Consider the following 25,594-nt stretch of genomic DNA (forward strand, 5'->3'; position numbering starts at 1 on the left):
TCGCATGTACTGGCATCTCTCAATATTATTAAAACACCACTTGGTTATAGATAGTTATATGTACAACTTTTATATTATTTTTATATTTCTGTTCCCTTTCAAGTTGTGTAAATTGAACTAGTTATTGCAATATATTAAACACTAATAAGAAAGAAAGAGGAAATTTGTGAATCTTACTTTTTATTGTTGCCTCATCCAATCATGTTTTTGTTTCCCGAACTAAAAACAAACTACATCTAGAAAGGTTATTTTTTGATGCCCTCATTCAACCTTACCCAATTCCAGTTTTTCGTCCTTTGCTTCTTCCTTTGTTTGGATTTGGTTGATAGAGTTGCAAATTTGAAAGGAAAAAGGTATCCGAAATATCCAATTAAAATAAATTTTGGAAACGACAAAAGCCGCAACAGTAAGAAAATAGACAGAGATAGCGTCAGAGGCAGAGATACAATGATGATAAAACTGAAAAATATCGCTCCTGCAAGGGTTATATGTTATTTTCAAGTTGATTTTGCTCTTTGCTCTACTGTCAACATCTTCGAACTCAGGATTTGTGTCATACCTAATCTTCGTGAGGGGGTGGCAGTGTCTAACGAGATCGGATCGAATAGGAGGAACTGGTTTTCAACGAATCTCAGTGAGATCGGGGAGCAAAACAAAGAACACACATCTCAGCTTCGTGTGCGGTTTCATTACTCTTAAAGGTATTTATTCTTGGATCTCCTTATACATAATTACTTTTAATTATCTATATATCTATCTCATGGACTGTTACGCTCTATCTTATTTACATAATTAATTGCGAATACTACATTATTACGCAATCTTTGAGTCCAAGACCATACATAACTTTTTCAACGTCTCTCTTAACAGACAACCAATCTTGTCTTCTTTGTACAAATTCATAGATTTCCTCCTGTGAAAATATACCTTGGAATTTGTTTAAGTCACCAATAAGTTTACCTAATTCTTTAGAATCCTTCCCATCTATTAAGAATAGATTACTTACATTTTTTAATGCCTGAAAATATGGAATAATTGATTTTTGTTTCAGTTTTTGGTTGAAAAAATCAAAATATAGATTCATATCACAAATTAAAATTATTGCACCTTCAGTAGAAATAATTTGAGTCTTTAAATGTTCGACTAAAATGTTGAAAAATCTTTTACCAATTTCTTGTTGGTATACATCGATGGTACCTTTATCTGTAGCACCATTTAATAAGAAACAATGATTATCTAATAAAGTGATTGTCTTTCTACAACATTCAGTTGGCTTAATCTCCACAGTGTTCTTATGTGCTGGCGGGTAATAATCTGTAGGAAGTTGTACGGTCTTAAATGTATGGTTTATTTGATCAACTAATTTATTGATACCGATATTTAATCCATCTGCGACAAAACTGTCTACTGCGGATTCAAAATTTTTCTTAGTTTGTAATAATCCACTTTGCCATACATTTTTTTTGGCTTCTTCTGTTGGGTCTATAATTTTCTTTGTCACCATTTCATTTCTATAGAAAATTGATATCATTTGTAAAATAATGTCACTCGTATTAATAAGTTCAGCAAAATTGACTAATGGTTCAACAGATTGTGTGACATCCTTGCTGTCAGAAGATTCATTTGAAACATTTATAGGTAAATCGTTAATATCATAACTTTGTAATAATAAAATTGCTTTTTCGTATGCAGGTTGGATATGGTTTTCATTCAAACATTTTATCAATATTCTAAAAATATTTTCACATTTTTCATTAATTAATGTCGAGAGGTTCATCGAAGTTTTGAATTGCAAAAAAATATCAATCCTTGCTTGAGTTTGTCTTACGATACTCAGACATAACTCTAAATTTATGAGATTTTTAATGTTACGTAGACTGTTATTCATTAAACTCGTTAAGTTATCATTCATTTGTTCTGCTTTTGAAGTCTTGCTAGTAATTCCGAAGACTTTAGTGAATGAGTCTAAGAAATTATATTTGTCACCATCCTTATTTTGGTTCTCATTTATATCTATTGTTGAATTTTCAGCAGTTAAATTTAACATCTCATTTTCGGATTTTTCTTTCTGTTCGATTTGAAAGTTAGTAAATTGTTTAAGAATATTTTTTTCAAATTGAATACTCGATTGATCTAAATATTTTAGAATGTTAGGTTGTAAATAAACATTTAATAAATCATATACCCTTTTATGAAATAATTTATCTCTTTGTTCTTTATCTAACTTTTCTTCATTTATGCTACCGTTTATAGAAAAATCTAGATTTGTACAGAATTCTTCAATAACATGAGAATATATTGATGGGAATCCATTAATAAATGTATCTTCGTTCCTATCATCCTTTAATATTTTATTTACAAAAGGAATTAAGGACTGTTGTATAAAAGATTCAAAAAAATTAGTAAACATTGAATAATTTTCTTCAAATAATAAATCGATCACAGATATGTTTTTATTTACAAACTCATTTAGAGGCTTTAATGTCTTCACCAATTCTTCATCGGAAAAAATGTTCGATTTGTTGTCAGTTGTTGATGTCGTATCTTCATCTGATTCGGGTAGAGTAGGTACAGATGGGTATTCGATTTTGGAATTAAAAAAATCTATCACCATATTTTGTTCACCAAAAGTCAGGAGAACTTTAGTAAATTTTCCAACGGCAGTGTATTCTGCTTCATTGTAATTTATTTCCATTTCATTTAAACATGAATTAATAAATATCTCTTTTAAAATCTTAAAATTTGTCACGACTTTGGTATAATATTCAAAATCGTTATTGTTAGATACGTTAAAACGACTAATATTTTGCAGTATTTGGCTCTGTTGCAATGGATCCTTTTCATATTGAACAGGGAAAAAATTGGCAAGTTTATTTGAATAAAGATTCTCACAATAATCATTAAACGTTTGATAAAGAACTTTGTAAATTGTTAAATAATTTTGTTTGTTAAATGTCTTGATTTTTTCGAAAGAATTAAGTACCGATATGTCATTGTATGATACATCGTCGATTAATTTATTTTCTGAAGGTTCTACAATAGTCTCCTCATCGAGGCCGATTTGTTTCAGCTTATTTGAGAAATAAATGTAGTCTGTTTCTTTATTCAACCATGAACTATACACTCTCTTGCTAATACATTTAAAATTGACATAGTCCTTAACATTTAGATCCCCCACGATATTCTTTACTATAGCCTCGACTTGAAGTATATTATCCATTCTATTATTTTAAATATTAATACGCAATGGCGTCTTTAGGTTGCATAAGTCAACTTTAAAAGACAAACAGTAAATAACTTGTTTTTATTGGACCTTCCATTGACATAACTAGTCGGATAGTAATTTTAAATATGGTATTGATTAATATCTTGTTTCAAAGAAGTGTAAAGGTTGAGAACTTTAAGGTTGGGCGGACCTCACAGCGAAACGAAAAAAAAAATACTTAAACAGACAATTATTCAGGCATCGTTTTTAATGAAAAGGAACCACAACAAAGAGCAATAAAGAATATAAGAGTTAGGTTATTTCTTCCAATTAGTGTATGATCAAAGGTTGCATTAACAATAACCTTATTGTAGAAGTGCCAAAATGGATGCTGAATTGGAGGCAAATATAATAAAGACAGCTGAATACGTTCGAGAGCATGGGAAGGTCTTAGAAGATAGATTGCTGAGAGAATCGGAGGATAAATTTCCGTTTTTGAATAGTCAAGATGCCAACCATAGTTATTATGTGTCATTATTAAATGGTGAAACAGAAAGTGTACCAAAATCGAAGCGGGTGGAACCAACAGATACTGTACCTGAAGAACCACCATCATTCCTGTTTATAAACTATGATGAAAACCACTCAGTACCAAGTTCAGACCTTGAAATAATAAAGAGAACAGCGGAGTTTGCAGTCACCTCCGGAGGGGAGGCTAGCATAGGGACTGACGGTGCTTTAGAAAATGCTATACGTCTGATCCAGGACAAATTTGGTAACAATGAAACTTTCAAATTTTTGGAACATGACCATACTTTGTACCAGGTATTTATTGGATTTGTGAACAGGTATGCCCATATAGTGCATAATAAGAGGAGACGTATTTTACCACAACATAAACTTATAGAACAATGCTTTAAGAGGGCTACATATAATGAATACACTAGTCTCATCACAACAAATAATGACAATTTGCAAAAATCTTTTAAGATACGGTTTGCGGCAATTAAATGGTTGGACTTTATAAATAACGAGAAATGCATTGTCAAATTAGATCAATGGTATAAGGAACAAAAAATAGAGGATGATGGACGTACAATCTTTAAAACCCCATTAAAGTTTGAAGAACTTGCTCAGAAAAATATATCGAAAGAATTGACGAAAAAAGCTCTGAATGAGTATTTCTTAAAGCCCAAAGATGCCGTTATTAATAAAGAAGCAGAAAATACAAAGACTGCTAATGAACCCACCAAGAAGCGCAAAGGTAAAATTATCAAGGAAGCTGGTGAAACAAGGATGAGGAGAAAAAAGAGAAAATGAATTCAGAAGAAGTAGGAACATTTTTATAATGAGCGATACGGGTATCTTGTAACTCTAATAAATAGCAAAATTTTTGTTATGGAATATAAATGACTTAAGAAGTAATAGTACCTGACCAATTTTTTGGTAGACTGTAACTATTAGAAATAATAATAAATAATTATTGTTGTAACCTCGTTGCTAGAAGTTCTGAATGTCAATTCATGCATGTAGGCTACTATTCCGTTCAAAATTTGGTTCCCACTCTATAACAAAAAATTACATTGAAACGATATGATCATAATTATAAACCGATGAGACTGATTAGTATATATATATGCAACAAATCTGTTTTTAATATAAATTGACTCAATATTTAATTTAGGAGATTATGTTTTACCATAAACTATATAATTTTTTATCTTTGTGCTGGGTTAGGAAATGATAATATATCGACCTAAACGTAAACAAAAAAACAAAAGTGATAATCGGAGTTGGTAACATTAATTACCCAAAACAAACAGATAGAAGCGCCTTTTGTACTCAGAACAACAGGTACAATTTCCATTTTTAACTTCCATATATAGAATTTCAGATATCTGTAAGATTTTGTTACACCCTCCTAAAAGAGAGCAGAACCTAGTTGTCTTAATGTCCAGTCGACATTTATCTGGGTTATTTTAAAAAATCAAAGTGACTCAGTGTTTCCTAATCTTGAAGTCCCAGTAGTTTTAATATATTAATAACTAGTTCAATTCTTGACACACCAATATTAAAATTTTGAACAACTTGTATTTGTCGGAAATATATTATAAGAGGGATAATGACCAAGGTTATGATCTGATGCTAGATTCATCCCGCAATGATCTAACGATAGGTTCATCCCACAACAACTTAATAATAGATTACTTAAGCCACTGTCGAGTGAGTTTATAATCACGACAATGATAATCCAACATATATAAATGGAACAATATTTCATTTATGAATATAATTGTTTCCATAATTTACTTTATATATTTTTATATAAGATATAAAAAGACCAGACGACTATAAGTTGATTTTGTAATATAATAAAATTTGTTCAGTTAAATAGAAGATGTCTAATATTCAATTTTCCCATCAGAAATTATGTGGGATCAATATATCTCGAATATGTTATGAAGCACGTTATAGTATGAAACAAATATTACGTAATGATTAGATAATATGAGAAACAGATTGTCGAGAAAAATACATAATATATAAAGACAAAGAATTCTGAACTTACATTCGAAGTTAGATTCTGTTCGTTCTATAAATTATATAAAATATAAAAAACCACTTACAAATATAAGAGAAATATAACAAGTATATTTTGCTTACCTAACATTAAAACTTAAGCTATGCCATCAACCTCTCTACCTGCCACTATATAATATGAACGAATATAAGTCTAACCACAGTATGTCTGCTTCACCTCATAAGCATGTGTATTCCCAGAACAAACCGAAGCATATTAAAAATGAAGTTTAACAAAAGAGCATAGGTAAAACGCTAGTGTCATAGAACTCATCCTTGTTAGCTCAGTTGGTAGAGCGTTCGGCTTTTAAGTAATTATTACTTAGGCAAGGATAACCGAAATGTCAGGGGTTCGAGCCCCCTATGAGGAGTTCTATATTTTTTGGAACTTTTTTTCTTTCGTCGTCAAAAGTGATCCGCTAGAGAAGTGTCTCTACTGAGACATTGTAATGTCTGACAGAGGCTTTGGGACTCATTTGTTATTAATTAAGAAATTTACTTGTCAAAATATCGAATTTTTTTTTGTGGAGAAGCTGAGTTAGTGATTCTAACTTCAGTGGACTCTTCAGGTATTTTTATGGTAGCAATGCTTAATTCGTACATTTTTGCGTATGATAATTGATTATTTTTTTTATACCACATAACATATAAAGTGGATAATACTTGAAATTAATTATTTTTAAATTAAGCTTTCTGAGTTTGTTGGGGTTTCAGTTTTCTCATGATTCCGTAATTATTGAATCTTTAGGTTCATTAGTTGAATTTAATTGTTGATAGCTTTACAAATAATTTCTTTGGAATTATGCCAATGTATAATACGGACAACAAGAACATCCATCTTTTGGATGAAGTTTCATATATGCCTTTTCACGAATAATAATAGATAGATTGAAAGAAGACAATACTAATATTTTATTAATAAGCCACAAAACAATTTGATACGTTCCATCCTGAATTTATCTAAATTTCATAATTTAAAAAATCCTATATTTTTTATAGTTGGTTTATTGCCCCTACAATATACTTTACCACCAAAATTTGTTTTTTGGTGACATTAGCCGATGACACAAAAAAAAGTGTAATTAACAGACTAAACGACCTTGGTCTGTTTTCTTGAACTAAAACAGTTATGTTTACCCCTAACGGATAGTGGACAACATATTGCGACACAAAAGAAGAAATAGGGTCAAATTGAAGCATCACAGTCAAGAATTTTGTACAATGCCAAATTTGAACTCTCAATCACCGGAATCACATTTTAATAATTCTAATGAGACTTTTGAAATATTTATTGAATTTTCTATATTAGCTCTATAATTTGTTCATTTTTTTCAGAGCATTTCTAAACCAGATGGTCCGATAAATTATTTTGTCCTACATAAAAATAAGTACATCGAAGAATATTTTTCCCCTTTTTGGTTTTGATATTTCAAGGCAATGCTACCAAGTTTCCCCTTTGGTTGTTCTATCATTAAGACCCTCCTTTTTATCTTCTACCGTCATAATAATAGGTTTCATCCATTCTACTATTCACTTTAAATTTTTCAACCAAAATTTCGCTCATTTTGGGTGTCCGAGAGAGTGAACAATTTTTCCCATCGCTCTATATATTTTTCCTGGTATCTCATAACAGAGAAATTGTCACACAAATTTTGGCGTTTCTTCCGCTGGAAGACTGATGTGGAATAACATAAATAAAAATGAAGTTTCGAGATAATATGACCTTAGCTTTTTTTATTTTAAAAATGTTAATTAGGAATAAGTTTCAAAGTAGATATCATCACAAGGTTGACACTGCTTTTACAAGTTAGTAGTAGTTGTATTTGAAAGAAAAAAAAGGATACAGATACATCTCTTTTTTTTTTTGAACTATCTTTTTCAGCATTCTAGAGAATTGATTATTATTTTGGTTAGATTGACCCATTATTCACCTATCTCACCATTTGGTTGAAGTCAGCTATCCTCTCACTTATTTACTATTATTTGCATATTCCATAATCACCCCTACTTTGTTACAACTAATACAGTTGTATTTTATACCCATACCATCAAAGTGGACATAATAATTAAAAAATGATCGATATTAACGTAAACAATATATTTTTTAAATCATACTCCATTGATCCAAACTCTGGACACTCCATATATGTCTTTGATTCAACATATTTACCAGGTCCTACCGAAATTGGTGGTGATAAACAAGTATATGACTTGTTGATTGATGAATTAATGGATATGTTAATCACAAAATTACCACAATCTCCTTATTCTTTGGTAGTATTCTCATCTGGATTTACAGAAAAGAAAATCAGTTGGGTATATGGTATTAAAATGTTTTCTAAATTACCTAAAGAATCAAGATATTTTCTGCAAAAGACCTATATTGTTCATGAATCATTTTTCATTAGAACAGTATATCAAGTTCTAACGAATGCCATTAATATTAAATTTTTACCAATGCTAGGAAAGGATACCTCACAAGAAGAAGATAACTCCCCAGAAAGTTCTGTTGCAGTTGCCCATGTTCCGGATCTAACAACATTATCTAGATTGATTGATATCACGCGATTAAGAATATCCTTAAATGTATATCTTCATGATTATGAAATTAGTGAGTACATCGATGTACCAGAAGAATATTTTACAAGATTAACAGATCTGGCTAAAAGGAAATATAGACAACTCATCTTTGATAAAATCTTTAAAAAAATCAGCATATATGGTGTAAAATCAGAATTACTTTTCCAAAAACCAGGTACCTATAGGAAAGTTAATATTTTTCTCGATGTAATAGAAAGAAATAATTATATTGATATATCACAATGGGATATATATTCGCTGGGTTCTGTATTTTTACATTTCATTAAGAACAAAGCACATCCGTTGGTACCAATTGACATGGTTCGATTACCTATATCAGATGACTTAAATTACACATTCAAGACATTTGTGGAGATGATAAATTTTAATAATTATTACCATTTGTTCATTACAATATTCCCATTATTTATTTCGATAATTAAAGCAGAAGAAGTTACAAAACATACTTCCAAGAGTCTGAGCAAAGCATTAGTACCGACATTATGTAAAGAAAAAATATCAATGAATAATGCAGATAGATTAGCCATCGGTTCAAGATTTATTAAGAATTTATTAGAAAATTTTGATCAAATTGTCAGTTCATGTGAAAAATTGAACAAGAGAGGTAGATCAATGAGTTCAACTAAGCCACTACCAAAACCACCTGTGAAGAAAATACCTTCAGTACAGGCAACTCCAGTTTCTACACCACCAACATCAATGGGACCACCAATGTTACCAAAACCTAGAAAAGCTAGTCCTTCCAAATATAACACCAGCCCAAGTAGAAGTTCATCTAATTTCAACAATGACCCACGCAGTGAAAGTCCAATAAAATCCTTCTCTTCTCTTAAACTTTCAAAAGATGAAGATTCATCATCTGATTCAACAGACTCTATAAATAGGCCCAAATCGCCTACACCATTATTGCATAAACCTTCTATTCCAAACTTATCGATTCGTATTAGTAGTACGGATTCTACTTTGTTGAGTTCTACTGAATTAACAGAAGAGAATTTGACATTTAATAACATGGGTTCCAATTATCAGAGTCGTATATCGAGCGGTGCAACAGCTGTATCGGGACAAAGATCTACTTCGGGGTCTTCTGTTATGAGAACTCCGCCAAGTACAATCAGTATCCCAGATATTTCTGAAACAGGTAAGACTGACACCAATGGGAGTGAATTTGATGCGGTGAGAGATATGGTAACAGATAATGCCACACCACTACCAACATCAAAATTTGAGAAATTTGATAAAGAATTAAAAAAGAAGCAGCTAGCGAAGAAAGCAGAGATTAAGACTAAGGATCAATTTTCTCAAGTTGGGTTTTCGGGTATGAAACAAGGCTCACAAGCTAGTAAAGTCAATAAATTGGCTGCGTTGTACGAAGAGAGACTCCAAGGTTTAAAAGTTATGGATGAAATGATAAAAAAGAAATGAAAATTTGGAAATACGTTTATCAATAAGATAAGAATTAACTTAGAACAATATTAATCGACTTTTTATTTTGAATAAATAGATAAATAAATAAACTAGATTCTGTACCCAAATAAATATATAATTAATGCATAGAACTTTCAGTTCAGAAATGAAACAAAAAAGATGAAAATACTATCTTTTGGATACATCAACCTTTATTTAATTTTTGTGAGGTGTGTAAATGAAACAATTTATACGTAAAACTGTTTATACGTTTCTACGTTGTTCACCAATGAAGTTGATAGCGGAACCTGCCTTGAAGAAGTTGATTTGATCCTTAGACATTGTGTGTTTAGCCTTGATAATGAAAGTTTCACCGTTACGCTTAGTGACCTTGACATCCAATTCACCGCCGTTATCACCGTTCTTAGCAACCATATCAGCTAAGTTAACAGTCTCTAAGACGTCACCAGAACAAATTTTATCGAAGTCGGCTTCATCAGCAAAAGTTAAAGGTAGCATACCTTGCTTCTTCAAGTTAGTTTCATGGATTCTTGCAAAGGACTTAACCAATATGATTTCACCTCCTAGGTATCTTGGAGACAAGGCAGCATGTTCTCTTGCTGAACCTTCACCGTAGTTATGCTCGGCCAATACTACCCATGGTCTTTGTTCATCCTTCCACTTCATCATCAAACCTGGGATATCGTATCCCTTGCCATCTAAATCGTAAACTTTGTTGACTTCATCCGTTTCATAATTTTGAGCACCGATTAGAGTGTTGTAGGAAATATTTTCTAGATGACCTTTGTACTTCAACCAAACACCAGCAGCAGATATATGATCAGTGGTACACTTACCCTTAACCTTCAATAAAACAGTCGTCTTTAACTCCTTACCATCCCATGGTTTGAATGGTTCCAATAGTTGTAAACGGTCAGAATCTGGGCTAACCTTAACTGGGATTTCAGCATTTGGCTTTGGATCATTTTCTGGGTAGAATATATCTCTACCATGTTCAAATCCCCTTTGTGGTAATTCGTCACCCTTTGGAGCTTTGAAAGTGAATTTTTTACCATCTGGGGTAGTAATTGAGTTCTTCAATGGATTAAATTGAGCATCACCTGAATAGATCATAGCGGTGACAATTTCTGGTGAGGTTAAGAAATTCATTGTGTTTCTGTTACCATCATTTCTAGCTCTGAAATTTCTGTTGAAAGAGGTGAAGATGGAGTTTGTTTGTTTAGTATCCTTTGGAACATCACCTCTATCCCATTGCCCGATACATGGTCCACAGGCGTTACCGAGGACAATAGCACCATTATCAGTGAAAGTTTTCATGATACCATCTCTTTCCAAAGTAGCTCTAATCTGTTCCGAACCTGGAGTGACAAAGAAAGGGATCTTTGGTTTCAAACCAGCTTTAGCGGCTTGATTGACTAGATCGATAACACGACTCATATCTTGATATGAAGAATTAGTACATGAACCGATTAAACCGACAGAAATGTTTTGAGGCCAATTTTCCTTTAAGGAAGTTTCAGCGTACTCAGAGACCTTTGTAGACAAATCTGGAGTGAATGGACCATTAATTGTTGGTTCTAACTCTGACAAATTAATCTCTAGAATATCATCATATTGAGCGTTTTGATCACTCTTTAGGAAGTTATATTCATTTAAAGCGACATCAGCAGCATCGGCAACTTGTTTTCTACCAGTGGCAGCCAAATAACGCCTATGAGCATCATTATATGGGAATAAAGATGTGGTGGCACCTACTTCAGCACCCATATTACAAATGGTAGCCATACCTGTACAAGATAAAGAGTCGACACCTTCACCGAAATATTCCAAGATATAACCAGTACCACCACGCACAGTTAATTTACCAGCAATTGTAGTGATAATATCCTTTGGAGCAGACCAGCCACTTAATTTCCCTGTTAGTTTGACACCCATAACCTTTGGAGCCTTCAATTCCCAAGGCGTAGCTGTCATTGCATCGACAGCATCTGCACCACCAACACCAATGGCAATTGCACCTAGACCACCTGCATTTGGAGTGTGAGAATCGGTACCTAACATCATTAGACCTGGAGCACTATAGTTTTCCAAGACAATTTGGTGAATGATACCTGAACCTGGACCCCAAAAGGTGATTCCGTATTTCTTAGAACAAGATTCTAAGAAGTCGAAGACTTCTTTGTTTGCTTCTTTAGATATAGGTAAGTCATATTCTTCCCCATTTTTCCCCACGACCAAATGATCACAATGAATAGAAGTTGGGACACTTGTATTAGGCAAACCTGTAGTCATGAATTGTAACATAGCCATTTGAGCAGAAGCATCTTGCATAGCTACTCTATCCGGAGATAATTTCAAATATTCTTTACCACGAATATCTCTAAAGGCAGAGACACCGGTGGAGCCACCTAGAGATTCTTCAGGGTTAGTCAAATGTGAATAAAGAATCTTTTCAGCCAGAGTCAATGGTTCATTGTTTGTAATTTTGTGAACTTTTTCCAAATTGGTCAATAGTTTAGCATATGGAGGAACTCTTGATTGAAGATCCTTTGAAACGTTAGGGATCTTTGAGAAACTAGCAAAATTTCTTCTTGCTACAGCTCTTGCAGACAACATCTCTTCTTCTTTTTAATGATAAAGTTCGTGATGAGTTTAGTTTTGGTTAGTACAAGATGAATAATTAAAATGATATGAAGACTATTTAAAAAAAAGAGGATTGTCAAACGAACAAGATGCAACTCATATATATATATATACATGTAGTTAAATGTATGTATAACCGTATTTGTCATCCATTTTAAATGAGATGGAAGAAACAACTAACATAGTAAATTATAAGTTAAAAAAGCATTAAGTTTAGCAAATCAGTGAAAAATTTCAGTTCATAGTAGTAATTGAATCATCAATCTTGACAAATTCAGTTAACAAATATTCTACGGTACTTGATTAGTAGCAGTACCAGGCAAGAGGATACAAATAAATAATAATAATTCACGCTGTCTGTGTCTGTCTTTCCAAACGGAGCGTTACGCACTGCATAATAACTGCGTGAGCAAATGAGGCCGAGGATTCTATTCCCAGCGGAAAATGACCATTGCTATGAGAATCTTTGGGTGAGTCAACAGCTCCCTCTCCCTTTCTTTTTCGGAGAAGTCCAATAAGAGCAGGAAAGAAAGAAACAAAATTCCCTGTGATCAATTTATTTTGCAGCGGAATTTTAGTTTGGATTTGAATTTCTTTTAGTCGTGTACCAGACTGTCGTAGCTAGTGATAACATACGGTCACATGATATTCACGTTGTTGCCGTGCCGCATGATTACTTGCAGTCACATGACCAACACAAAAGTTCCGTACACAGTGATAAACTGGAAACGGTTCGTTGTTTCCACGTGGGGCACGGCTGTGCAAAACAAAACAAAATCAAAAACCTTCCTTTTTTCTTTCATGATATTTGCGGGATACCCTTAAGTGCTGCGCTGCAGTCTGTGAAGAAAACCACTTCTCATCACGAAAAAACCAAAATTGAAAAAGTGAAAATTTTTTTCTTTTCGTTTTCCCCTGTTGAAGTGAGTAATACAGCGAGAGAGAGGCTGCAATATACAAAAGATAGAGAGAGGGAGCCACTCCCGTTTGCTCACATATTTAGAGCGGACGAGTACGATTGTGCGCACAACATTAACGCAGAATCATACATAAATGGGCAATAGGTTCAAATATATAGCGATAAACAGATTCATTAAATGAACTAGAATGCTATTATTATGGGTAAGAGAAATCAAAGAATTAATATCAAATCGTCACATCACATACTCAGAAATCAGAGTTAAGATCCATATTGTACCCATGTACTTCTTGTTAAGTAATAGAATAGAAAGGTAAAAAAAACTGGGATTACCCATATATCTAGGCACATTCACCTTATCTTTCTTTCTTTTTTAACGATCGATTTCTTTTTTCCATTTCTTTATATAAATATAACAAAGAGACATCGCTAGCTTTTCATATTGACATAACTGTCTATCTTTCTATCTATATATATACTTAGGTGTGTTAATCTATTTTATCTTCGCTAGATTTGATTAGATTCGATTGGGTTTTAATCAGTGAAGCATAGAAGGATAGGATAAAAAATCAACAAAGTCTCCACATTAATACATTCAATTAGACATTGTATCATGAGATTTTCTCATTTTTTGAAATATAATGCTGTACCTGAGTGGCAAAATCATTATGTGGATTATAATGAATTGAAAAATTTGATTTATACTTTACAAACAGATGAATTAGGGTTGAATAACACTGATGATCAAGGTGACGCTGTTTCCAATCTAGATAATAACCTATCTAATTCTAATGATTTGAATCTGGCTGCTAGATTGAAAAGAAAATTATTTTCTTCAAAGAATAATACTCCGGTATCAAGCCCAGCAAGTATAGTAGGAGGCTCTCCAGGCGATCCTTTCAAAGATGATTTGGAGGCTAACTATACTATAGGTGGAAGTCCTAATAAGAAAGATGATATGGTTCAAGAAGAAACTATTGAATTGCAAGATTTTAAAGGGTTGCCACCACCTGCTACCACTTCTGGGAAGCACGGTGCTGAAAGTTCGCGTTTGAAAAGATTATCCCCATTTAAGAAGGTCGTCAATAATAAATTCTTCGATTCTTCAAGAAGATCGAGTGATTCAAGCGATGATAAGACTCTTTTCAATACTTATGATTCCTTTTACAATAATCTAACTCAAGAAAAATTGAAAATTGATGATTTTTATAAAAGAACCGAAGCTAAGTTTTTCCAAAGATTCGATACTTTAATTGCTGATCTTGAAAAAGAAAGAATCCTTTCGTCTTCTTCTCGTCCTTCTACAGTGAATTTACAAGAAATGAACAGCAACAGCAACAGTATTAATAATGCTAATAATGAAAATCAACAATTCGGTAACGAACTAGAAGAAGATGATGAAGAAGAAGAAGAAGATGACGATGATTTTGATGATGAATTTGGTAATACTCAAGAAGAGACCGCTTTATTACATTATAGAGAATTTGATATCAAATCTCAAAAGAAATCCATCTTAAAGAAAAATATCGTTAACCTTTATATCGATTTATCTCAATTGAAGGCCTTTATTGAATTAAATAAAATGGGGTTCAGCAAGATTACCAAGAAAGCTGATAAAGTATTAAAATTCAATATGAGAGCTGAATTGATTCAAACCGGTGATTTCTATAGTGACACCTATATCTTTCAAAAGAATACTTTCACTACTTTATCAAACAAAATTAATCAATTGATCGAATTTTATGCAAAGATTACCTCTTTGAATAATGATCAATTGGCTAAACAAGAATTGAAATCATTTTTACACGATCACATCGTATGGGAAAGAAGTAACACATGGAAGGATATGCTAGGCTTATTATCTCAGGAAAATACTTTAGACCCAGATTTAGATGCTAGAGACCCAAACGCTGCAGTATTAGGGAAATTGCAACTGGAATATTTTAAAATTCCATTACCAACTTCAATGTATAGTGAAAGGTTTTTCCCATTTGAAAACATATTTGTTCCAAAATTATTTTTCACTTGGAAGGCTGCCAAGATTGCTTTTGTTATCTTATTCACAGGTATTCTTTTAGGGGTAAAGACCTTTAATGATCATGTCGAAGGTCGTTGTATGGCCTTAGTGGAATGTGTCGCTTTACTTTGGGCATTTGAGGCCCTTCCTTTGCATATTACCGCTATGTTGGTTCCATTGCTTGTTGTTTTGTTTAGAGTGTTGAAGGATACAGATGGTAATGTCCTGGGAGCTGCTGCTGCATCATCAAAAATTTTGGCATCTATGTGGACATCAACAATTATTATTCTATTGGCTGGTTTCACATTAGGTGAGGTGCTAGCGCAATATAATATCGCCAGAGTCATAGCATCATGGTTATTAGCAGCTGCAGGTACAAAACCAAGAAATGTTCTTTTGATGGCTATGGGTGTAGTGTTCTTCTTATCAATGTGGATTTCCAATGTTGCAGCACCAGTGTTGACTTATTCATTGTTAAGTCCATTGCTAGATCCTTTGGATGCAGATATCCCATTTGCAAAAGCTTTGGTTCTTGGTGTCGCCATCGCTGCAAACATCGGTGGTATGTCTTCACCAATCTCTTCTCCTCAAAATATTATCTCAATGGAATATTTAAAACCATATGGTATTAATTGGGGTCAATTCTTTGCTGTAGCTCTACCAGCTGGTGTCATAGCCATGTTATTCTGCTGGGGTATCCTATGTGCCACTTTCAAGATTAATTTGACCAAATTAGAGAAATTTAAACCAATTAGAACAAAATTTACTTTGAAACAATGGTTCATCTGTGCTGTGACTATAGCAACAATTATTTTATGGTGTGTTGAAGCACAACTTGAAAGTGCTTTTGGTTCCTCTGGTCAAATTGCCATTATTCCTATTGTCATATTCTTTGGTTCTGGTTTACTATCTACAAAGGACTTTAACACGTTCCCATGGTCTATTGTTATGCTAGCCATGGGTGGTACTGCATTAGGGTCTGCTGTTTCATCTTCAGGTTTATTAGCTACTATTGCTAAAGCTTTACAAAAGAGAATTGAAAAAGATACAACGATGGCTGTCCTATGTATCTTTGGTGCGTTAATGTTAGTTGTCGGTACATTCGTTTCTCACACTGTTTCTGCTATTATCATTATCCCACTGGTCAAAGAAGTTGGGGACGAACTTGGTGATCCAAAGGCTGCTCCAATCCTTGTCTTCGGTTGTGCATTACTTGCCTCTGCGGGTATGGGTCTTGCATCCTCTGGTTTCCCTAACGTCACAGCTATCTCAATGAACGACAAAAATAATAAACCATACTTAAATATGGCAACTTTCATCTCAAGAGGTGTACCTTGTTCCATTGTTGTGTTCCTGTGTATCATTACAATAGGTTACGGTATTATGAGTTCCATTTTGCATGGTGTTCCCTCTGCATAAATATAGCATTTATTTTATTTTATTTCATTTTCAAGTCATCATCATTTTTTTTATCGAATAAGCAGATACAAAATAAATAAATAACATTCGCATATAAAATATCAATAACTTACTTTTCTAAATTAGAATTAATGTAAATATTCACATTAATGTACTATATATAGATTAAAAAATAAAATTAGTTATTAATCACTTCTTCATTATTGTGAGTTTATTTCAGAGATTTACTATGCTTAGGTAAAATAGATGGATGTTTCGTATACCTCATGGAATTGTCCTCGCGTTGTTTGCTCTGCGGTTCCTTCAGCGGAAGATAGCGTGATTTCCCAACGCGAAGAAAAACAAAACATGTCCAAAGACATCGAAATTGAATTAATTGAGGGAAACGTTGAAAAGCTCATTGTCAAAAGATTAATAAGATACACATACTCAATTATTTTTATTAAGTTTCATTTGAATTAATCGAAGCACATATATGATACATCATTTTTTTGCATAGTTTTCTATCATTTATTGCAACTTTTATAGTGGTGAGTAAGACACTATTTAAAGAATAATCGACAACTTTTTTCTGTCATATTACCTTTTTGGCGTCAAGTAGGAAAAATCAACCATCATTGCATTAGTATAAACAGCCAGCTAAGAATAAATTTTGTATTGAAGGGGCTCGTACAACTTTTTATCCTTAATATAATTCAAATTTGTCGCAATGGATAGGAGTTCCAACGAAATAACTGGACAAAATGACGAAATAACAGATCTCAATATCGAGTTATTAGACAGATCTTTGACAGATCAAATAAACTTAAAGTCCCGTGAAGATAATGATGAAACATCTCCAGAAGTGATCGAAGAGAATGAAGAAGAACTAGAGGAGGAACAAGAAAATTCCGATATACCTGTTGAAGATGTAAATAATGAAGATGAGATTCTTGTTAAACAAAGAAGCGAAATTATAAGGTTATTAAAACTGAATAGAAAAGAGGAATGCGAAGGTGATAGAGTATATATCATTCCTAAGGGATGGTATGAGCTATTTTTTAACACAGGGCTTATGGATTCAAAGCAATTGGGTCCCATAACCATTAGTTCTATAGTGATAGATTATAACAATTTCATACTAAGAGATTATGATACTCATCCTTACACTAGCTTACCAGAAACTGTATTTATAAGACTTGTTGAATGGTACGGTATGTCCGAAGATTCAAAGCCTCTCTATACCTACCTAATAAGGGACCCTAAGACTGACAAATTAATCACAGAATACAATAAATTATTTTTCAGAATTCAATATTTAAAGGCACCAGAAAATCGTTCAAGAAGTGAGACCAATTCAATGTATAGAGATATCAATAATTCGAATTTTTTTACTGTTTCAGCTATAGATACTCTGAAAGATGCAATGACAAAAGTCGTAGAATATTTTTTCGATATCGAAAGTGATTTGGATATAGAAAAGCTTAAGGTAAAAGTATGGCACGTCAATAATACGCAAAATGAAAATCAACCAGGTGAGAACAATATGTGCTCTACTTATTTGATTGATGAAATTCAATTCCTTTCGTATGACTCAAGAAAACATATCACAAAGGATCTTCTGAATCAGAAACTAAGAGACCTTAATATGTTTTCAGGAAATTTTGCAATTGAGGTAATACAATCCCATAAAAACTACCACTGGGTCTCGAATTACTTAAATTATAATAAAATACAGCCTGGGCGTGGAATTATGGGCTTACAAAATCTGGGGAATACGTGCTATATGAATTCTGCCTTACAATGCCTTGTTCATATCCCACAACTACGAGATTATTTCTTATACAATGGATTTCAACAAGAAATCAATACTACAAACCCACTAGGGTACCAAGGTTACATGGCTAATGCATTTTCAAGTCTGATACATAATCTTTTTGCTGAACGTCTGGGTTCAAATACTAGTGCAACATCTATGGCACCTACCCATTTCAAATCTACAATAGGTAACATTAATAACTTGTTTTCAGGTTATTTACAACAGGACTCGCAAGAGTTTTTGGCCTTTCTACTAGATAGTTTACATGAGGACTTGAATAGAATTATCGATAAACCATACATAGAGAAACCATCCCTGACAGAATCTGATGATGTTGATGATTTTGAGATAGTACGGAAACTAGCCAATGATACATGGAAAAAACATTTGCAGAGAAATGATTCTGTAATAACTGATTTATTCGTTGGAATGTATAAATCAACACTAGAATGTCCTGAATGTAATAATGTATCAGTGACTTTTGACCCTTACAATGATTTAACTTTACCTTTACCTGTTGATTCTGTCTGGAAATCTAAAGTGAAAATATTCCCACAAAATTCTCCACCTTGTACATTGGAAGTTGAACTGGATAAAAATGCAACATACCAAGAGTTAAAAGAATATGTTGCAAAAAAAGCTCAAATCAATATTAATAATATTTATGGTTGTGATATATTTAGTCATCAATTTTATAACAATTTTGAATCTAATAATTCCCAATCTAATTTCTTGGGTGTGAAAGAGCTTATTTCAGAAACTGATTTAATAATATTTTATGAGATACAAAGTGAAATAGATGATGTGATTATTCCTGTATTGAATACTTGCATTGAGGATGGTTTTACAAGTTCTAGATTATTTGGCGTTCCATTTTTCATTTCTTTAACGCCCTCTGAAATATCGAATCCTTTGATAATTAAACAAAAATTAGAGAATCAATATAAATATTTGAGTGGTGGATATATCCATTTCCCATCGCAAAACAAAGATAATAATAACAACGAATCTGTAACAACTATTGAAAATTTTCCATTTATTAAAGAGAAACACCCAGATGTAGATTTTGAAAAATATTCAGATTATTTCAAATATGCTACCCCCACCACTGTTGTACAAAATGAAGAAAGTAATGTGGATGGCTATAAGGAGTTCTTTGATATCAAAGTTATAAATCATCTTGATGACCGAATGCTTTCAAAATCTTCGAATGATTCCGAGGAGATAGCGCCTATCTTCTGGACTCCTCCAGGACATATAAACTATCATGGTGCTAAGGATCTATGCGATTTTATGGAACCTTTTATTGCTGCCATTTATAATCATGGGATATTAAAAGAAGAAGAGGGTATAAAACAAAGTCAAGATGATGTCGATATGGTTGCTGATGAGACGGATGAAGACGTTGTGAAAGAAGAACAAATACTTGACGGAGAAGAGGAAAAGGAGACTGAAGATCATGACGATATAGAGGTAGAACTTGATGAGGAGAATATTGTTCAAATGGAGGCAGCAAATTTTGATGCCTTGTTTACCAAAAACAATACTGTGATTGTCTGTGAATGGAACACTAGTTCTGTTGATGAAGCATTTACATCTGATAAGATTATCAATTGGGAAAGACCTGGAATCTTAGAGAATAAAGAATTAGATGAGATGAGAGAAGCACGAACCAATACCAGTAACAAAGGATTAGATATCACACTTGGTGATTGTTTAAAATTATTTTCCAAGAAAGAAGTGTTAGGAGTGAACGATTCTTGGTATTGTCCTAGATGTAAAGAACATAGGCAAGCCTCGAAACGTATTCAGTTATGGAATACACCCGATATATTAACGATTCATTTGAAAAGATTTGAAAGTTCAAGATCCTTTGCAGACAAGATTACTGAAGTAGTGAAATTTCCCATCACCGATCTTGACATGAAACATCATGTTGTAGACCAAGCAGATCCTCGGGGTTACACTTACGATCTAATTGCTGTTGATAATCATTTTGGTGGTATTGGAGGTGGTCATTATACTGCGTACGTTAAGAATTGTGTGGATGGTCAATGGTATTATTTCAATGATGGTAATGTCACTGAGGCTGTTCCGGAGGATAGTATTACAGGTGCAGCATATTTATTATTCTATTTACGTCGTCCCGTCACTGATGATTATAGCCAATTGAATGCTGGGTATGGAAGTGAACGATTACGTGAGATTTTAGCGGAATCGAGAGCTAGTCATGATACAAAACTGCAACAATTGAATAACGTTCAAACAAAGTTGTTTGAGAGTAACAAAACCGATACGGAGGATGGTGAAGTGGAGGATGGAGATAATGAGCATGAAGAAGAAGAAGAAGAAGAAGAAGAAGAAGAAGAAGAAGAAGAAGAAGAAGAAGAAGAAGAAGAAGAAGAAGATATTCAATATAGTGAAAATGCATCATCATCATCAGAGGAAAATGAAAATATCGCAGAGTCACCACAGGGTTCTGTGAATGAATCCCAAAGAAATGATTCTATAAATTATTCACATCGTACTGTATCAAAGGAACCTTTATCAGATATTAAGAAACCTAATGAAGACACAAATAACGATAACTACGACGACGACGAGGATGGATGTGTTAGTGATAGTACAAATTCAGATAGAAAAAGAATACGATTAATACAGGATCATATTACTAGTACAAGTACATAGAAATACATAGAAATAAATATGTGTGTATATATGAATGGAATTATTTTCTTCATTTTTATTGGCTCTTTTTGTTATTAATATTACCATTAGTAGTTGAATCTAATTTTTTACCCAATTTTTTATTTTTATTTTTATGAGTATAATGATCTTCATAAAAGAAAATGAATAAAACTAAATACGATGATAAAATTGATGCACCCCAATACATTGCATTCATTGTACCTGCACAGTCACCACAATAAGGTAAACCTGAATCTTTTAAATAAAGATAAATAAATTTAGTATAAGTTGTGAAGAAGATAAAAGATACGTCAAAGATGAATTGAATAATTTGTAGACGTGTAACCCATTCTTTCCACCAAACTTTAATACCACAAGTTGATAAGAAGTAATACCAATACATTATAACATGAACTGTTAGATTTAAAGTAATTGGAACCCATGCAATTGCAGTACCACCGAATAATTGAGTATAGCACAATAACGCTGTTGCACCATGATGATAAGTATGTAAAAAAGTTAATTTTTTATGTTTTAATACTAAAAAAAAAGTATCAATAAACTCCCAAAATTTAATTAAATAATTAATATAATATAAAGTTCTTAATCTTGGAGTCCATGCATTAACGTTACAAATTGAATAAAATAGACCATAAGTTTTAATAATTGGTATTAATTCTTCGAGAATTAGTAATAATAAAATTAAGGAGATTATTGTTAAAAATAAATTATGAAATTTAACTAATAAAGTTAATTTTAGTGGTTTTGTATTTTTTAATAAAAATCTTCCACCAAATATAATAATATAATAAAGTAAAATTACTAATAAAACATTATGAACTTCACTCATAAAAACATCACTATCTTTAATGAAGATGAATTCACTCGGTTTAAATTTCCCATTAGTTAAATTTATCGCCAAATTATTAAAATGATCCCACAATATCATATTTATAATTTAAAATTCAAAATTAGATGTAATTATAAGTATATATTCCACCTCGATAGAGAGAAAATACAATCCTAAAAATTGACTGAAAATTAAATAAATAAATAAAAAAAATAATCAAAAGGTAAACAAACTTACCTTCTAGCTCTAAATATTTCGATACTATTTATATATGTATAAGAATAAATCTAATTAAGAAAGGGATGTGCATATTATTAATTTACTCATTTACTCATGTACTCATTTATTTTATTTGTGGTTTGCAAACAACGAGAACTAGCAGTAGTGGGGAGGGGTGGAGTGTGCCCACTTACATCCAGCAATATTTACAATAACAATTTGCACCAATAATATGGATAATTCCACATTGCTCTACTACCGTCAGACCGAAAAATGCTGTTCGTTGCCATCACCTTGTCTTTCTGTAACGGCGATAGAAATACGTAAACAGAGCGAGAGCACCAATAGTATCGTGATGTCTTGCTGCGTTTGTTTGTCTGGGTAAGAGGGACATATCACAGATATGTATATATTTGGCACAAATCCCGCTAAATCCCTGCAGATTTCCTCTCTTTTAGTCCGAATACTATTATTATTTACGTATGCGCACGTGACTCTCGGGTATAGGGATGGATGGTGCACATTGTCGACGTAGGGTGTGATGTTCTGCTGTGCTATGAATACTACATTTAATTGCCATTCAAGTATATATATACATACATAGATATATATATCTATGCAGAGCAATTGTTGGCGAGTGACTACTAAATGGTTTTCATCACCTGCTGCTCTATATCATATGGAAGTAGAGAATCTGTAGTATGCAAACATTATTACTATAGCAGGTTTGTTTAAAGATACACATACATATATCTATATATATAGAGGTTTGTGTGTGCATATTTGTATTCGACATGAGAAATGATTAAATTGAGTCCTCTTCTCTATATTTATGTATGTGCGTTGATTACCGGATCAGGAAATGTAATTGAATACGCGTACATACATACATATATATGTTTAGTTATTTTAAATGTACGCGTTCGCGCAGCATCAATCTATTTTTTTATAGCGATGGCTGGGATACGATTACCTGATATGGTAATTTAACATATTTTATTTCTCGAATAAATATATAATATTTATTCACAGATCATATATATATATATGTACTTATACATATATCTATCAGTTTGATCGGTGTATTAATGATTCTCAACAAGTATATATAAGTTCAAGTATACATATATATATCTAGAGTTATTCCTTTCAAATAAAAAAGATGAACTCATTACAAATGGATTTACCACCGTTCCCTGAAACACCAAGAAAATTAAAAAGATCTAGAAATATATTAAATTCTCCCTCAAAATATGATGATGAGAATGACCATTCTCCATTGAGGTCTTTAAGTGATAACACCATTCAAAATAGAATTGGAACTGAAAAAAGATTATTAAGGTCATCAACAAAACTTCAATTACCATCTCCAGAAAATTCTCCTCAAAAGAAAAGACAAAAAAAAATACTCACAGAATTATCTTCAAATAAATTAACCTTTGGGAAACAATCGCTTTATGCTCGTACAAAGAGTCTTTTACAAAGATCTTCTTCTGTAATACCAAATGAATCAGGTGCTCTTTTAACAAGAGAAATTCAATGTTCACAAATTTTAAATTTCTTAGATGAAAATATTATAAATCATAAAAGTAATTCGTTGTATATTACAGGCCCACCGGGAACAGGGAAAAGTGCACAACTAGAATTATTATTAAAATATAAATTTTTACCAATAGATTTAAATCAATCTCATATTAAAACACATAACCCAAATCTTGTAAATAATAATTATTATCAACCAATGTCATTAAAGGCTCGTACTGAAAATATTAACGTTTCATCAATTAATTGTATTGCTATTAAAGAACCATCCCAAATCTTCCAAAGGATATACGAATCATTTGTCACAAAAGAATATGAATCACAACATAAAACTGTTAAGACAATGTTACATTTACAACAATTTATGCAAAAATATTCAAAGGAAACTACATTTGTTATCATCTTAGATGAAATGGATAAATTAGTTCGTTTAACTACAAATGATACCCATGCTACAAGAATAATCTTTGAATTATTTATGTTAGCAAGATTACCAGATATAAATTTCATTTTAATTGGTGTGGCTAATTCTTTAGATATGAAAGATAAATTTCTATCAAGATTAAATTTAAGACAAGATTTATTACCAAAAACGATCGTTTTTAATCCTTACTCAGCTGAAGAAATGTTTCGTATTATTATGGATAAAATTAGTACCCTGGATGATTGTGTTTTCAATCCAATGGCCATAAAGTTTGCAGTTAAAAAATGTTCAGGAAATACAGGTGATCTGAGAAGATTATTAGATATCTTAAGGCATAGTATTGAAATTGTCGAATTAGAAAACTTAATGGAAAGACGTAAAAATGGTAAGAAATACATAGAGAATGATGATTCTGAAATTAAAAAAATCGGTTTACAACATATTGCTAAAGTATTCTCCTCAATCACCAATTCTTCTTCAACGAGATCAAGGATTAATAAAATTAACATGCAACAAAAAGTTATTTTATGCAGTTTGGTTCAAAGAGAAAAGACTGACATCTTCCAAAGTAGTTGTAACTTGGATGATGCATTCAGTTATTACGTAAAGCTACTTAATAACAAAGATGTATTCAAACCATTGAACAGAAACGAATTCCTCGAGGTTTGCAACGCTTTAGAGACATGTGGTCTTGTTGAGATCAGTAATGGTAGATCAACAGGTAAAACTAGACATGTTGTTAAACTTATTAAAACAACAGTAGATGAGAAAGAGTTCACACAAGAGATCAGCAAGACTGAACTTCTTAAGCACTTCCTTATTTTGTAATATTACACATACATATAGCATAGATACATACAGCATAGATACATACATACACACGTAGAAGCAAAATAAACGGCATATTTCAGGTATTGTTGTCATTTTTCAAGAAAATATGTCATCTTCTTGAATTATGTAGTGGATTGTCTCTCTAATTAGGTTTACTAAACCCACAAGAAATTATTTGCCTTAGAAACGCGCCCGCTAAGAAATTACGTGAACAGTTTCCCTCATCGTCAGACAAAAATCAATCATAAACAACAACAAACTGACAGATAGTTGCAGCAGCATTGAAAAATGGTATAATATTTCATACATTCTAATGTTATCTTTAAAACTATGTTTAATTGATGAGATAGCTTAAAGTTGGTAGAACATCATATACCAATCACAAGAAGGTCAACCATTTTGTCTTATTAATTTATTTGTTAATAAATTG

The 25,594-nt window shown here is 32.3% G+C and overlaps 8 protein-coding genes and 1 non-coding gene across 9 annotated transcripts; 6 read left to right on the top strand and 3 right to left on the bottom strand.

The window, feature by feature from the left end:
- Positions 1 to 805: 805 nt before the first annotated feature.
- Positions 806 to 3,220, bottom strand: RCY1 (Rcy1p; the record flags this gene model as incomplete). The annotated part of the gene is made up of 1 exon (XM_041550600.1): positions 806 to 3,220. One exon carries the CDS (start codon positions 3,218 to 3,220, stop codon positions 806 to 808), a length of 2,415 nt encoding a protein of 804 aa, XP_041406534.1.
- Positions 3,221 to 3,589: 369 nt separating this feature from the next.
- PRP21 (Prp21p) lies at positions 3,590 to 4,525 on the top strand (the record flags this gene model as incomplete). Its single annotated transcript, XM_041550601.1, has 1 exon — positions 3,590 to 4,525. The coding sequence occupies one exon, from the start codon at positions 3,590 to 3,592 to the stop codon at positions 4,523 to 4,525; it is 936 nt and encodes a 311-aa protein (XP_041406535.1).
- A 1,533-nt stretch (positions 4,526 to 6,058) lies between these two features.
- On the top strand, positions 6,059 to 6,156 carry KABA2_04S12122. Its single transcript has 2 exons — positions 6,059 to 6,096; positions 6,120 to 6,156. It is a non-coding gene; the product is annotated as a tRNA-Lys (tRNA).
- A 1,702-nt stretch (positions 6,157 to 7,858) lies between these two features.
- ECM25 (Ecm25p) lies at positions 7,859 to 9,811 on the top strand (the record flags this gene model as incomplete). The annotated part of the gene is made up of 1 exon (XM_041550602.1): positions 7,859 to 9,811. The coding sequence occupies one exon, from the start codon at positions 7,859 to 7,861 to the stop codon at positions 9,809 to 9,811; it is 1,953 nt and encodes a 650-aa protein (XP_041406536.1).
- Positions 9,812 to 10,057: 246 nt separating this feature from the next.
- On the bottom strand, positions 10,058 to 12,430 carry ACO2 (aconitate hydratase ACO2; the record flags this gene model as incomplete). The annotated part of the gene is made up of 1 exon (XM_041550603.1): positions 10,058 to 12,430. The coding sequence occupies one exon, from the start codon at positions 12,428 to 12,430 to the stop codon at positions 10,058 to 10,060; it is 2,373 nt and encodes a 790-aa protein (XP_041406537.1).
- Positions 12,431 to 13,989: 1,559 nt separating this feature from the next.
- On the top strand, positions 13,990 to 16,812 carry PHO90 (SPX domain-containing inorganic phosphate transporter; the record flags this gene model as incomplete). Its single annotated transcript, XM_041550604.1, has 1 exon — positions 13,990 to 16,812. The coding sequence occupies one exon, from the start codon at positions 13,990 to 13,992 to the stop codon at positions 16,810 to 16,812; it is 2,823 nt and encodes a 940-aa protein (XP_041406538.1).
- Positions 16,813 to 17,521: 709 nt separating this feature from the next.
- Positions 17,522 to 21,298, top strand: UBP12 (putative ubiquitin-specific protease UBP12; the record flags this gene model as incomplete). The annotated part of the gene is made up of 1 exon (XM_041550605.1): positions 17,522 to 21,298. One exon carries the CDS (start codon positions 17,522 to 17,524, stop codon positions 21,296 to 21,298), a length of 3,777 nt encoding a protein of 1,258 aa, XP_041406539.1.
- A 55-nt stretch (positions 21,299 to 21,353) lies between these two features.
- On the bottom strand, positions 21,354 to 22,247 carry ELO1 (fatty acid elongase ELO1; the record flags this gene model as incomplete). Its single annotated transcript, XM_041550606.1, has 1 exon — positions 21,354 to 22,247. One exon carries the CDS (start codon positions 22,245 to 22,247, stop codon positions 21,354 to 21,356), a length of 894 nt encoding a protein of 297 aa, XP_041406540.1.
- Positions 22,248 to 23,529: 1,282 nt separating this feature from the next.
- Positions 23,530 to 25,161, top strand: CDC6 (AAA family ATPase CDC6; the record flags this gene model as incomplete). Its single annotated transcript, XM_041550607.1, has 1 exon — positions 23,530 to 25,161. The coding sequence occupies one exon, from the start codon at positions 23,530 to 23,532 to the stop codon at positions 25,159 to 25,161; it is 1,632 nt and encodes a 543-aa protein (XP_041406541.1).
- Positions 25,162 to 25,594: the final 433 nt, after the last annotated feature.

This window comes from Maudiozyma barnettii (genome assembly GCF_903064755.1).
Source record: "Maudiozyma barnettii strain CLIB 1767 genome assembly, contig: KABA2_04, whole genome shotgun sequence".
NCBI classification, from domain to species: domain Eukaryota; kingdom Fungi; phylum Ascomycota; class Saccharomycetes; order Saccharomycetales; family Saccharomycetaceae; genus Maudiozyma; species Maudiozyma barnettii.